The sequence below is a fragment of the Anomaloglossus baeobatrachus genome, chromosome 6 (genome assembly GCF_048569485.1).
Source record: "Anomaloglossus baeobatrachus isolate aAnoBae1 chromosome 6, aAnoBae1.hap1, whole genome shotgun sequence".
NCBI classification, from domain to species: domain Eukaryota; kingdom Metazoa; phylum Chordata; class Amphibia; order Anura; family Aromobatidae; genus Anomaloglossus; species Anomaloglossus baeobatrachus.
This window is the reverse complement of record NC_134358.1, coordinates 86,325,677-86,338,914: the sequence shown is the minus strand read 5'-3', so window position 1 is coordinate 86,338,914 and position 13,238 is coordinate 86,325,677. Positions and strand designations below refer to the sequence as shown.

General features: G+C 42.9%; 1 protein-coding gene across 2 annotated transcripts in view; it reads left to right on the top strand.

The window, feature by feature from the left end:
• Nucleotides 1-12,784, top strand: part of ERICH5 (glutamate rich 5) — a 93,962-nt gene extending 81,178 nt beyond the window's left edge. For both annotated transcript variants that reach the window (XM_075316254.1, XM_075316253.1), the window contains exons 3-4: nucleotides 2,044-2,157; nucleotides 8,760-12,784. In XM_075316254.1, coding sequence (XP_075172369.1) covers nucleotides 2,044-2,157; nucleotides 8,760-8,782 — 137 coding nt within the window. In that variant the 3' untranslated portion in view covers nucleotides 8,783-12,784. The remainder of the gene's footprint in view (nucleotides 1-2,043; nucleotides 2,158-8,759) is intronic.
• Nucleotides 12,785-13,238: the final 454 nt, after the last annotated feature.

Sequence of the window (13,238 nt, the reverse complement as noted above, 5' to 3'; positions counted from 1 at the left end):
TTGTATGTGAGTATTGCATGCACTCTGCTGGTATACATATGCCAACAGCATGTACACCACATGGCTCTTCCATTGAGAATTATTCTTATTATCCCATTCCAGATAAGTTGCAAGTTATTTGCTTTATTGCCTGATCCACACTTAAGGGTGTTTGTTTTTCTTTTTGTTTTGCTTAAAGTCTGTTTTCTTGCAGGAGAGGACTTGTCTTTCTGTTTTGATGAGCATGGGGGTTCCCCCTTTGCAGGTCCCATTGGAAGAAAAGGGAGATTCTCCCTGTTCTATTTGATTATTTGCACTTTTGTATTTCTTCAGATTTTTTTGGTATTTTGTTTCTCCCATTAATTATAAGAGTACCTGATATAGTGGGGTAGAGACCGTGTAGTCTCAGGGCCTTTTTGATATCAGGATATTGCGATCAGGGAAAGCCCTGCGGAAAAATACCAATCAGCTAACCTATATTTCCTTTCTGTGTATTGTGTTTTCTTACATCATCGTTGGCTTTATATGTTGGGGCCTGGCTATTCCTTTGGGGACTACTCTGAGACAAGATAGGTTACCTCATTTCTATCTGTAAGGTGTAGTAAGTTTCTCCGGCTGTGACGTGGCGTCTTGGTGTGTTTAGGAATGCTCCACGGCTACTTCTAGTGTGGTCTGACAGATAGGGGATTGCGGTCAGCTCAGGTTCCAACTACTCTTGTGTTTTTTCTGCTGATGGAATTTTTGTGATCATCCACGGTGACCAGATCTTAACAGTAAGTGTTGGTTTTCGACTGAGCGTAAACTCTTTGCCTCCTTATTGATTTTCAGGAAAGTACCATTCCTCTGGCTCTGGGCTTCCAACTTAACAGCATGGTGAGCTCCTGTTTAAGGCTGGAGTCAAACTTGAGTGTGATTCTCATGAGGATCTCATTGCCTGGACTGGCCACCGCTCTCCTGACTGGAGTGTGGCAGCTGCATAGAAATAGATAAAACTGACATAATCCTGTCAGGAGAGCCGCTGGTCGGTCCAGGCAATGCGAGTCACACGCAAGAGTGACTCCAACCTTAAGAACAGTTTGGACCATGATAGCATCACTGGCCTAAACTGTGCATTCTCCAATGCCGCAAGCAGAGACCGCTTTGCCTCTGCAGCTTCAAAGGAGCACTATTGCTTTGACGCTGTCCAGTGTCGGGATCTAAGACAATGTGCACACAATGCTTTTCAAGGAGATTTTGGAGCAGAAACTGAGCAAAACTCTCTTAATCTCAAAACTCCTCTAAAACTTGTGAGTTTCCACTCAACAAAAATGCTCTGTGTGCACATAGGCTGACTTTGCAATAGAGCAATCCTGTCTAGATTCAAAACAGTGCTTACAAGCTGCGTTGCAAAAAGATTGTAAGTGCTGCACTTCTGCCACCTCAGATACTCTGCAGCAATGGCTAGTAAACTGAGCAATGGGCAGTTAAAAAAATAAATTCCTCCTTTCTTGAAAAAGATTTTTTTATAAAAAATAAATTGCAAAGTTGCTTTTTTTGTCTTTACAAGCACTCTTCAATTTTACCCACTTCAAATGATGAGAATAACCCTTTATGCATGGCAATAGTGTTTTGATTTTTTTTTGTGCGTTTTTTTTTCCTAATGTCCTTACCATTATTGTGAGAACTTTAAGAAAATAAATGCACAAAAAATGTGTTTTTCCTAAAAACCTCTGTAATGAATAAAGCAAAATGTCATGTTATACATCAATAGCTATAATCTACTCTAAAAAATAGGATCTACCTTACCAATAAATGCATTGTTATTTATGAGAAAAATAAAGTAATATGCTTTCAGGTGTCCATAGTTCAGGCACATTTTAGATTCGGTATTTCAGCTATGATATACTGTTTAATTGAATGAACATAGATCTCATAGGGTTCGGATAGTTGGTCTGCTGAAGGTCCGGGTCGTGTAATCCTATTATACCCATCTGATAACGACCTTAGATCTTGTAATGACACTGTGCATATTCATCAGTACTAGACTAAGGTCTAACTCTACATATCCATGGTGATTGTGACCAGGTGAGGTAGAAGAAGCTGTGGAAGCCAAGATACAAGAAGAGGCTGTGAGCGAGGGACCCGAGACAAAGGAGGACGAAACAGGACACCAAGTGGATGAGGCGGAACCAGAGATGGGTACGTTGATAGGGGAGTGAATGTCCTCTTCTTTGTTACACTGGTGAGACAAACATTACAGTGCACGTAATGAGAAGATCCGTCATTGCCGCTCTTCTGTTACTTGGCTCAGCTCATGAGTTATGTAAGGAGATACTCCGACTTACACATATGTTCCGTGTGTACAGGAGAACTGGTGTGTTTGCAGACAATTACTACGGTATTATCAAAAGGAGCCTACGTGTGTGCACATCATCCGTGTATTGCGTTACTTTTTTTACTTTTTTCTTTCCTTTGCAAATCACCCTTGTCATGGCGGGGAATAAAAGCGGCTTCAATTACACACAGGTCAGGCCTGCTGTAAGCCTGTTACCAGTTCAGGGCTGAAATGCATTCAAAGCACATGCTAGCAGTACAAGCAAGTTATCCTAAGATCAGGAATACACTGACTGTCCATAATCATGTGGGTAGATAAGAAGCAAAACCATTAGGTCCAATTATTGCATTTGCACTCTTTTTGTCCAGTTTTTTGTGGGTTTCCATGCCTGCTTTTAATTTGTGGCTTATTCTTTTAATTTGCACCTTTTTAAAAATCTCATCCAAATAAAGTAGGGTTGAAACGCACGTCGGGGTCTGAAGTGGAGGCTCATATGGTGACAAAATTTACTAGTACTCTATTGGGTATGATTGAGCATAATATATCTTTATTTTTGTAGTATTGATTTTAATTTTTGTGAATTACATTGTACCAAATCTCTATATACAGTGTTTCCCCAAAAATAAGACAGGGGCTTATATTATTGTTTGCTTTAAAAAATGCACTAGGGCTTATTTTCAGCGGCCTGCTTATAATTGCCTGCTGTATTAGTGCCCTAGGATTGCCCCACAATCCTCGATATCTCTTCTGTCTTCTGAGCTTACAGTGACAGTTGCATAGAAATACACTGTGACTTTCAGATCAAGAGTGCCGCCGATGATTGCAGTGACCAGGCGCCAGCTAATTAAGTGAATGCATATTTACCCTCCTCCCCACCCAAAATCCCACCCACCGCTCTGAAGCCTGCACTCACATGCTATGCCTGTATCATCACCACAATCCTCGGTTGCTCTTCTGAGCTGAGAGTGACAGCTGCATAGACATACACGGTGTCACTCTACGATCAGGAGTGGTGCCGATGGTTGCAGTGAGCAAGCGCATGGCAAATTAAGTGAATGAATGTTCAGCCTTATCCCCCACCCTGCCTGCTGTATGACTGCTGACAGCGTGTATATCTATGCAGCTGTTCCACTCAGCTCAGGAGAGGTGCCGATTATTGCGATGCGATCCTTGGACTAGCAATACTGGTAACACAGCATGCAGAGTGTGGATGCCTGTGCATGACTCCGAGCAGTGAGCAGAACTACGGGAGAGGAGGCAGAATATTCATTCACTTAATTAGCCATGTCCTTGCGCATCGCAATCAACGGCGGCACTCCTGATTTGAGAATGAAATCGTGTATGTCTATGTAGCTGTCAATAAAAAGGAGAAAGAAAGAATGTGCCAGACAAGGAGGATCACCATGAAGAATACAAATTTTATGAATGAAAATTTAACATGTGGATAGTGAACATCACTATTAAAAACAATTAAAAAAGCACAATGGCTAAGGCTAGGTTCACATTTCCGTTGTTTTGCATCAGTCACATGCGTTGCTTGACTCTTGTGACTGATTCGTTGTACAACGGATGACAAGAATTGGAATTCATTGTCATGAGAAAGCAGATTCCGTTGTAAAACGAGAGAGAGAGACAACGATCAGCTGATCGTTCACAATAGCCGGCCGCCGGCTTTTGAGAGCGATCAGCTGATCTCCTGGCTGCCGGCTTTTGAGAGCGATCAGATGATCTCCCGGCGGCTGGCTATTGTGGACGATCAGCTGATCACTCTCATTAGCCGGCTCCCGGGAGATCAGCTGATTGCTCACAGATGCCGGCCGCCGGGTGATCAGCTGATCGCTCACAGAAGCCGGCCACCGAGTGATCAGCTGATCGCTCACAGAAGGCGGCTTCCGGGCGATCAGCTGATTATTCGGCCACCGAGAGAGAGCATGCGCAGCAAAATCAAAAGGATTCCGCTGCTCAAAAAACGTTACACTCTGCATTCCTGCCTCCCGACGGTCAGTCGTTCCATGACTGTTCAGTCGGGCGGCGGATGCAACGCAAGGGCATCAGTCACAATCCGCCGCTCATATAAGTCTATGGGAAACAACGTGATCCGCCAAATGGATTGCGTTGTTTATCAGAGCGGTGGATTGTGACTGATCATAAACAACGGAAATGTGAACCTAGCCTAAAATGTACAAAAAAGGTCCAAAAAACCCTCATAAGATGAAACCTGTACAATACAATACCGCCACCAATGCAGCAATATAAAATAAGTGCTCTCGCACCTGTAATCAGATCCAGCAGGCATAAACAGATAATGAACGGAGGTCACAGGAAAATGAATTGTAGGAAAGTAGTCCCTGATAAGTGTAGACTAAGGGGTGCTTCACACATAGCGACAGCGACAATGACGTCGCTGTTACGTCACCATTTTCTGTGACGTAACAGCGACCTGGTAAGTCGCTGTTATGATCGCTGCTTAGCTGTCAAACACAGCGACGCAGCAGCGATCATAACATCGCTACATGTGCAGAGAGCAGGGAGCCGCGCACACTGCTTAGCGCTGGCTCCTTGCTCTCCTAGCTACAGTACACATCGGGTTAATTAACCCGATGTGTACTGCAGCTACATGTGCAGAGAGCAGGGAGCCGCGCACACTGCTTAGCGCTGGCTCCTTGCTCTCCTAGCTACAGTACACATCGGGTTAATTAACCCGATGTGTACTGCAGCTACATGCGCAGAGAGCCGGCAGCACAGGCAGCGTGAGAGCTGCGGAGGCTGGTAACTAAGGTAAATATCGGGTAACCACCTTGGTTACCCGATGTTTACCCTGGTTACAGCTTACCGCAGCTGCCAGATGCCGGCTCCTGCTCCCTGCTCGCTTCATTTCGTCGCTCTCTCGCTGTCACACACAGCGATCTGTGTGTCACAGCGGGAGAGCGCCTTTGAAGAAAACGAACCAGGGCTGTGTGTAACGAGCAGCGATCTCGCAGCAGGGGCCAGATCGCTGCTCAGTGTCACACACAGCGAGATCGCTAATAAGGTCACTGTTGCGTCACCAAAACCGTGCCGTAGCAGCGATTTCGGTAGCGATCTCGCTATGTGTGAAGCACCCCTAATGAGTGCTCTCACCTGTAATCCGATCTACAAACAAAACAAAATGACAAGGATGAAAGAAAAACAATTGTAATTACGGAGGATTAGTCCTTAATAGTTTACATGCATAGCACAACCTGCAAGGATGGCATAAGGTGGCTTTACACACTGCAACATCGCAAACGACATCGCTGTAACGTCACCGGTTTTGTGACGTAATAGCGACCTCCCCAGCGACATTGCAGTGTGTGAAACACATCAGCGACCTGGCCCCCGCTGTGAGGTTGCTGATCACTACACATCTCTCAGGACCATTCTTTGGTCCTTTGTTTCCCGCTGTGCAGCATGATCGCTAGAAAGTCTCAGTGTGTAAACGGGCCTTTACAGCGACTTCGTTAGCGACTTCCCTTTCAAAAAGCTGCTTTACAACGTCCCCAATGACTAGCTAGGTCGTTCTGCAGGTCCGGATCGCTGTTGCGTCGTTTTCCAGGTATGCCTGTTTGACAGCTCACGAGCGACTCACCAGAGACTTTGTAGTGATCCCGGCCAGGTTGGGATCGCTGGTGGGATCGCTAGAAAGTCTCAGTGTGTAAAGGGGCCTATACAGTATATCAAACAGGGTTAACAAGATCAGGATAAATTTGTTATAGGAGTTGAGCAATTGAACAACAGATCCAAGCATAAAGACCTGCTAAAGATGGAAAGGCCTCCGGATAATGAGACACAGATCTCAATCAGTATTCAAGCCTGTAAGGATAAGATCATAGAAGCCTGCAAGTGGGGGGAGGGAAAGGAGCCAGCCCGATGCATATCGTCACCTCATGGGTGACTTTATCAAGGGCAAAAAAGGAAGTGACCCCCATTCATTATCTGTTTATGCGTGCTGGATCTGATTACAGGTGCGGGAGCACTTATCATTTTATATTGCTGCATTGGTGGGGGTATTGTATTGTACAGATTTCATCTTATGAGGGTTTTTTGGACCTTGTTTGTACATGTTAGCCGTTGTGCCTTTTTAATTGTTTTTAATTGTGCTGTTCACTTTCCACATGTTACATTTTCATTAATAAAATTTGTATTCTTCATGGTGATCCTCCTTGTCTGGCACATTCTTTCTTTCTCCTTTTTATTGAGCAATATTCATATTGTGTCAGGAGAGATCCCTTTTGAGTGAAGTGGTGCACTCTGCCTTTTTTTCCTCTATGTAGCGGTCACTCACAGTTCAGGAGAGCAAGCGGGGATTGCGAACAATCCTCATATAGTGATACAGTACAGCAGGCATAAAGTGTGAGTGCAGGGTTCAAAGCGGTAGGCATTATTCTGGGTGGGGAAGAGGGTGAATATTCATTTACTTAATTAGCCTGGGCTTAGAGCAAACACAAGCGGAAAAAAAAAATAACCCATATGATAAAAACCTTAAAGACAACAAACCTCAGACAATTTTTTTTTTATCTGTCACAACTCCTTACAACAATACACAATAAAAAGTGATCAAAACCTCATATCTACCCTAAAATAGTGTGTTTCTGCCTGCAGACAGAGCCAGTCATGTCTGCAATCTGCGGACATCACTGACTTGAGTTTTAGTACAATCGTCTGAACCCCGTCTCCATCAGAGCATCTGCATGTGTTGTTAATATTATTATATTATTGTAAAACCTACTGTCTTTTCTTTTTTTAAATCATAATGACAACCAAAAATATCCAAATGACCCTGATCAAAAGTTCACATACCCCAGTTCTTAATACCATGTATTGCTCCCTCTAACATCAATGACAGCTTGATGTCTTTTGAGGTAGTTGTGGATGAGGCGCTTTATTTTTTAAGATGGTAAAGCTGCCCATTCTTCTTAGCAAAAAGCCTCCAGTTCCTGTAAATTCCTGGGCTTTCTTGCATGAACTGCGAGCTTGAGTTGAGTTATCATTGAGCCCCAGAGTGGCTCAATGATATTGAGGTCAGGAGACTGAGATGGCCACTCCAGAACCTTCACTTTGTTCTGATGTAGCCAATGACAGGTCGAAGTGGCCTTGTGTTTTGGATTGTTCTCATGTTGGAACGTCCATGTATGTCCCATGTGCATCTTCCGGGCTGATGAGTGCAAATTTGTCTTCAGTATTTGCTGATAACATGCTGCATTCATCTTTCCTTCATCTTTGACCAAGTTTCCTGTGCCTTTGTAGCTCACACATCCCTACATCATCAGCAATCCACCTCCGTTTTTTACAGTAGGAATGGTGTTCCTTTCATCATAGGCCTGGTTGACACCTCTCCAAATGTAACGTTTATGGTTGTGCTCAAAAAGTTTGATTTTGGTCTCATCACTCCAAATTACCTTACTTCAGAAATTTGGAGGCTTGTCTCTGTGCTGTTTGGCATATTATAGGCAAGATACTTTGTGGCATTTGCGCAGTAATGGCTTTCTTCTGGCGACTCGACCATCCAGCCTATTTTTCTTCAAGTGCCTCCTTATCGTGCATCTTGAAACAGCCACACAGCTAGCTTTTCATGCATTCCGAACAATTTTCCTGGCAGTTGTGGTCGAAATTTTTGTTGTTCTACCTGATCGTGGTTTGGGTTTTACAGAGCCCCTGATTTTCCCATTTGTTAATCACAGTTTGAAAACTGCTGACTGCCATTATCAATTCCTTGGATATCTTTTTGTATCCCTTTCCTGTTTTATACAGTTCAACTATCTTTTCCCTTAGATCCGGTGACAATTCTTTTGCTTTCCCCATGACACACAATCCAGAAATGTCAGTGGCTAGATGAAAGATGCAAGAGTCTGTCTGGATTCCAGAAACTCACTCAGCTTTTATGCACACAAACTGATTAGAAGCAAACAGGTCACTGGTGAGGAGGTTACCTTTATTAGCCATTCAAACCCATTTGTGTCAACTTCTGTGCATGTTATCATCAAGCCCAAATTATCAGGGTGTGTGAACTTTTGATCAGGGTCATTTGGATGTTTTTGGTTGTCATTACGATTTAAAAAGACAAAACACAGTAGTTTGACAATAAATGGCTTCACCCAACCACTAACCAAGAGTGGAAAAAAAGATTTTGTGTTATCATTGATATTCTCTGAAAAAAGGCCAAGAAAGCAAATAAATGTTGTGGGATATGTAAACTTTTGAGCACAACTGAATAAGGCTGTAAGTCCAGATAAAGTGGCTGGCTGTCAATCTGACCATTGCAGCTGTATGTGGACCATGAGACATGACTGTCTGACCCCGGCCATACATATTTAACATTTCTGATAGTCTTGCAATTTCACAATGCCAGTCTGCTACTAGTTATTGAAGAATACGATTAAAGACTTTTTTTTAAAGTTATGCACAGCAGTATCATTAAGAATGACACACCCTCGGTTTTTGTTTTTAGATACAGCTGAAGTAGAAGAATAAGTTCTGAAGCCTTCAGGATCTGGACTTTTTTTGCATTGTTGCTGGAGGATTTCTGGAGCTTCTTTAGATGATGAAAGTGAGAGTTAAGTCCATCAGAACTCATAACATGCTGCCAAGACTTCAGCACGTAGTCGCAGGATTTCTACTACACCAAAGTTTGTGCCTTATATACATATAAATATATAAATATATAAACTGGATTCGGTTGAGTTATTGAACTTTCTTTGCCTGATCTCAATGTTCCTTTATATGGTGTCAAGAAGAAAGAAGACGAGGGAAATGTCGCCACATTGTGGTCTGAAGTAGTGATGGTCACAATATATTATGTAACAGCAGTTGTCTTTTTCCAGCATTAAATGATGTAAACTTTACTTATAAAATGTTGTGTTTTCTGTTCTTTACCTTAAATAGTTTTCAGTCTTTGCGTTGTTGGAACAAAGAAAAAAATTCAAATCAGTTTGATCACGGTCATTTGGAGAAGGCCCTTGCCTATACCCAGTGCTCAAAGCAAGATCCATAAACACATGGTTGGGTGAGTTTGTAGTGGAAGAAGATGACCGGCCATGCAAATCCTTGAACTTAGCTCCATTGAACACCTTTGGGATGATCTATACGGAAAATTGAGAGCCAAGATCTCTCCTCCAACATCAGTGTCTGATCTCACAAATAATCTTATGGATGAAAGGGTACAAATTCTCACAGACCTCTCTAAAATCTATTAGTAAGTGTGCCCAGCAGAGTGGAAGGTGCAAAGGGACCAACTCCAAATTAATGCCTATTGGTCTTGAATGGGATGTTGTAAAATCTAAAATCTATAGATATCCCAATACTTGGGTGCCAGCTTTGAAAATTAGGTACACTATATGGATAAATATCCTAATCTCAGACTTTGTGCTATAGTGTGGGCAGCTGTACTTCCCCCTCCCTGTCTGATGCACATGAGGTCTAGGCACATGATGAAGGGGTCTGGTTGTCTCTGCATCAGCCATAACAGAAAAAGTGTCTGCTTTGATTGTATGCTGACACATGGGGAGGGAGGACCCCGACTGGTGTCGGAAAAACCATGGAAGTGAAGCTGCTGGCACTGGGGTTATTTGGGTGTGTATAGAAGTTAGTAAGGAGCTCACTATTTCTTATTTATACCGTGGTACATCAAAATACAGTTATGACCAAAAGTGTTAGCACCCTTGAGATTGTTCAAGAAAATGAAGTGCTTTATTTTTAATTTTAGAAGATGCACCAGATTATAAGAGGCGATAGATTAAGAGAAAAATAAATAAATATGGGGTCCTTATAATCCGGTGGTGTCTTACCGGGGGGATAGGAGCGACAACTGTGGTGGAGCGAGGTCACAGGAGGCAGAGGCGATGCTGCAGGTGGTGGGGCGGGTGTCCCAGATGCTTGCTGTGGGCACTGTGAGGCAGGAGCATCCAGAAACTATTCGCAATGCGGGCTTTAAAACGGAGTCGGCGCATGCACAGATTGAGCTGCTGGCTCAAAGACGACTTGAGACCTCATCTGCACACACACCATTTTCGGGCACCATTTTCCTTAAGTTCACTCCTGGGCGAGCAATGGACCGAAGGCGGCGCGTGCGCAGATCAGATCTTGAGCCGAGAGCTCAATCTGCGCACACGCTGATTCTGCGTGTCATTACTTGAAGCCCACAATGCCAACATTTTCAGGATGGCCCCTGACTCACCCCCTGCAGCGAGTACCACCCCCAACATCAGCACCGCCCACAGAACAGCGCACAGCCCGCCGCATTTCCCCTACCTCTTGTGACCCTTCTCCACCATACTCCGGTAAGCTACATTTGAATTATAAGACACACCCACCATTTTCCTCCCAAATTTTGGGGAGGAAAAGTGCGTCTTATAATCCGAAAAATATGGTATTTCTACACGAATAATTGGAATACCAATTGACTGTACCCCGGAGATTTGTATTCTGTGAATTGTGGAGGCAGGGATGTGGTCACACTACGATAGAATATTTATCAGGAAAGTTACATTTATTGCCAGGAAAGCGATAACATAAAGATGGATGGGAAGGAAAAGGCCCATGGTTAGTCAATAGAAGAAACAAATGAATGATATAAATACCATATTAGAATAAAGTATATAGAAACAGAGCTTGCCCCCAGAAATTCCACGGAATTTAGGAGAAATGGTGGGATTCTCCGTTAACGCATTTATGCAATGGAATGGATTCTTCAACTGCGCGCTCTATACCCTGAGTGCTCCAGGATGTTACATTTATAGAATAGGAATCCTGATATTAATGGACCAAAGAGTGTATTTAATTATGGCATTACCCTAATGTGTGTTTCAATCTTCACTGCGGGACTACAGTCATGGCCAAAAGTTTTGAGAATGCTACAAATATTAATTTTTACAAAGTCTACTGCTTAAGTTTTTCTAATGGCAATTTTCATATACTCCAGAATGTCATAAAGAGTGATCAGCTTAACAGCAATTACTTGCAAAGTCAATATTGGCTAAGAAAATGAACTTTAACCCCCAAAACACATTTCAACATCATTGCATTCCTGCCTTAAAAGGAGCAGCTAACATTGTTTTAGTGATTGTTCCATTAACACAGGTGTGGGTGTTGATGAGGACAGGGCTGGCGATCAATCAGTCATGATTAAGTAAGAATGACACCACTGGACACTTTAAAAGGAGGCTAGTGCTTGGTATCATTGTTTCTCTTCAGTTAACCATGGTTATCTCTAAAGAAACATGTGCAGCCATCATTCCTCTGCACAAAAATGGCCTAACATGGAAGAGTATCGCAGCTACAAAGATTGCACCTCAGTCAACAATCTATCGCATCATCAAGAACTTCAAGGAGAGAGCTTCCATTGTTGCCAAAAAGGCTCCAGGGCGCCCAAGAAGGACCATCAAACGCCAGGACCGTATCTTAAAACGGTTTCAGCTGCGGGATCGGACTACCAGCAGTGCCGAGCTAGATCAGCAATGGCAGAAGGCTGGTGTGAGTGCTTCTGCACGCACTGTGAGGCGGAGACTGCTTGAGCAAGGCCTGGTTTCAAGGAGGGCAGCAAAGAAGCCACTTCTCTCTAGAAAAAACATCAGGGACCGACTGATATTCTGCAAAAAGTACAGGGAGTGGATTGCTGAGGACTGCTTATTAGGAGAAGAAGAGGTGAGTACTACCACCAGTCTTGTCTCATGCCAACTGTTAAGCATCTTGAAACGATTCATGTGTGGGGTTGCTTCTCAGCCAAGGGAATCAGCTCACTCACAGTCTTGCCTAAAAACACAGCCATGAATAAAGAATGGTACCAGAATGTCCTCCAAGAGCAACTTTTCCCAACTGTCCAAGAGCAGTTTGGCGCCCAACAATGCCTTTTCCAGCATGATGGAGCACCTTGCCATAAAGCAAAGGTGATCACTAAATGGCTCATGGAACAAAACATAGAGATTTTGGGTCCATGGCCTGGAAACTCCCTAAATCTTAATCCCATTGAGAACTTGTGGGCAATCATCAAGAGACGGGTGGACAAACAAAAACCAACAAATTCGGGGAACATGCAAGCATTGCTTGTGTAAGAATGGACAGCTATCAGTCAGGATTTGGTCCAGAAGTTGATTGAGAGCATGCCAGGGAGAATTGCAGAGGTCCTGAAGAAGGGTCAACACTGCAAATATTGACTTGCTGCATTAACTCATTCTAACTGTCAATATAACCTTTTGGTACTCATAATATGATTGCAATTATATTTCTGTATGTGATGTAAACATCAGACAAACACAATTAAAAACCAGAGGGCAACAGATCATGTGAAAATATAATTTTGGTGTCATTCTCAAAACTTTTGGCCATGACTGTAGTTACTATTGCAGAGTGCAGTGCTTCTTAAAGGAATATATCTGATTACATTACAAATTTTATTATTGAGAATGTAACGTAACATTTGTCTCTGAAATGACGACTGACAGTTTTTAATAATTTGAATTCGTTCTCTGTAACCTTTATCCTGTGGAATTTTTCAATAAAAAAAGTTTAAAAAAAAAAGAAGTGTTTCTCCAAGAAAATTATGACAATTGCACATGTTTTGGTATACGTATGTTTATTCCCTTTGTGTGTATTGGAACAACACAAAAAACTAAGAAGAGAAGGCAAATTGGATATAATTTCACACAATATCGCCAAAATGGGCCAGACAAAATTGTTGGCACCCTCAACTGAATATTTTGTTTCACACCGTTTGGTATAAATAACTGCAATCACTTCCTAACTCTATGAACAAGCTTGTTACACCTCTCAACTGGAATTTTTGACTCTTCTTTTGCAAACTGGTCTCTAAGGCTATGTGCCCATGGGAGCTTGCTTCTGCGGATTTTGCCGCGGAAAACCTGCGGATTTATCTGGATTTTCCAGATAAATCCGTAGTTTTCAGCAAGTACAGACACTCCCCATGTTATCCTAT